The sequence below is a fragment of the Colobus angolensis genome, unplaced genomic scaffold, assembly GCF_000951035.1.
Source record: "Colobus angolensis palliatus isolate OR3802 unplaced genomic scaffold, Cang.pa_1.0 Scaffold138, whole genome shotgun sequence".
In the NCBI taxonomy this organism is placed as follows: domain Eukaryota; kingdom Metazoa; phylum Chordata; class Mammalia; order Primates; family Cercopithecidae; genus Colobus; species Colobus angolensis.
The window spans coordinates 3,486,665-3,488,657 of record NW_012114466.1 but is presented as its reverse complement, the minus strand read 5'-3'; the positions used below and the strand labels follow the sequence as shown (position 1 = coordinate 3,488,657).

The 1,993-nt window shown below is 50.8% G+C and overlaps 1 protein-coding gene across 1 annotated transcript in view; it reads left to right on the top strand.

The window, feature by feature from the left end:
- PARVG (parvin, gamma) overlaps window positions 1-1,993 on the top strand; it is a 36,952-nt gene that overhangs the window by 10,345 nt on the left and 24,614 nt on the right. The window contains exon 2 of the mRNA XM_011934775.1: window positions 1,925-1,989. Within this exon, the coding sequence (XP_011790165.1) occupies window positions 1,925-1,989 (65 nt within the window). The remainder of the gene's footprint in view (window positions 1-1,924; window positions 1,990-1,993) is intronic.

The following is a 1,993-nucleotide window of genomic DNA, read 5'->3' as shown; positions in this document are numbered from 1 at the left end:
CCCACCAGGCAGCGATGCTTTGCAGAGTGTGGGGCTCCTGATGTGCTCCCCTCACACGTGTGGGTCTCTTTCAAAAGTGGGGTGAGCGTAGGATGGAGCAATTCAACAAGTGTGGGTCACCCTTTCAGCAAAGCTCTGTGTCATGAACTCTTTGGGGGGTTGGCGGCCACAGTCCCTGAAACTTCCCTTCTAGGAGATGGCTCAAAAGAAGGACGGGCGCAGGTGCCCAGAGCTGTCACCCTCCCTGTGTTCTCGGAAAGAAACAAACGAACAACAGCGCAGCAGGAAGCAACCAGATGGCCCAGGGGGAAGGGCTTTAGGTGAACTCATTGGAATTCATGTCACCACAAAAACGTAAATGTGCTGACAAAGAAAACGTGTGAAATAATTTAAGGGAAGGGAACAGAATGCAGCTCTCTCCAGCTCCTGTGAATACCGCCTTTTAATTTTTATTTATTTATTTTTTTCTTGAGACAGAAATCTCGTTGTGTTGCCCAGGCTGGAGTGCAGTGCCATGATCTCGGCTCACTGCAGCCTCCACCTTCCAGGTTCAAGAGATTTTCCTGCCTCAGCCTCCCGAGTAGCTGGGATTATAGGCACCTGCCACCACACCTGGCTAATTTTTGTATTTTTAGTAGTGACGGGGTTTCACCATGTTGGCCAGCCTGGCCTCAAACTCCTGACCTCAAGTGATCCACCCACTTCGACCTCTCAAAAGTGCTGGGATTACAGGCGTGAGCCACCGCGCCCAGCCCTGAATGCCACCTTTTCAGTAGGTGTTATGGAGCGAGAACTCCAGCGCCAACAGGGTCCCTGGTGCGGCAGGTGAGACCCCAGAGGGGACAAGCTTGGTCCAGAGTCATCTGGCTGGCTTCTTCGCCATCTGGTATTCTGTGTTTAAACCATTGAAGATTAGAAAGTGTCCTGAGGAAAGTTGCTGAGTTAGGATAGTAGGACTTAGTTACTACAAAAAAAAAAAAAAATGAATTTTTTGTTTTACAATTGATTTAAGATACTTAAAGTTCTGGCAAGCAGAGCTGGGATATTGGATGATTCAAGTGGCAGGAAGTCTGCTCCAGGAAGGGACAGCACCATATTCATTCATTCATTCGTTCGTTCGTTCATTCATTCATTCATTCACTCACTCACTCACTCACTCACCTGCTCACTAGCCCAAGCATTTGCTGAGAGCCTGCCCTGTGCTGGGCACATCAACCCATGATGCTGTTGCCTTCCCATTCGTCAGAAGACATGGGGCTGGGTAGTACTTGAAGGTTTTCCGAATGTCTAGGAAAAGCCTTTATTGGAGTCACGTGAGAGACAATGCATTTTGTGAATTTAGGCAAGACAGTCCCCACTGCTGGCTCAGTTTCCCCCCATGTACATTGGAACTAGTTGATCTCAGAGGTCCTTCTCGGCCCTGGCATTTTGTGGGTTCTGTGAGTCTAGAATGTGGGCAGATGCTGGCCATGGCCTTGGGGAAGGGGAGCTGCTGGGCCTCTAAGGGCTGCCCCAGGGAGTCTGACTACGAGAGGGGCCATGGAGGGGCCTGGCAGACCTGGGGTAAGTCCCACCTTTGCCCCTTAGAGCCTGGTGAGCCTGGGCACCTCCTCCCTTCTCTGGCTGGGGTTTCACTTGACCTAAATAGGTAGGTTTCCCAGATAAAACATAGTATGCCCAGTTAACTTTGAATGTCAAGTAATCAAGAAATAACTTCCGAGTTCATGTCTCAAAGTATAAATGCCGCAGTGTCGGAGGATGAGCCGGTGTTTGTGAGGGAAATAAGGGAAAGCACGCTGGGGCGGAAGTGGCAAGGCCAGTGCACCTGGGGCTGTGGTGCAAGATTCTGTGGGTGACCTGCAGGGAGCATGGCCAAGCACCCCACAGGGTCCCCACGCGCTTGTCATACCCACTCTGCTTCCAGGAGGAAAGAAGAGATACCTGCCACCCACTTCCCGAAAGGACCCCAAATTTGAAGAACTGCAGAAGGTAC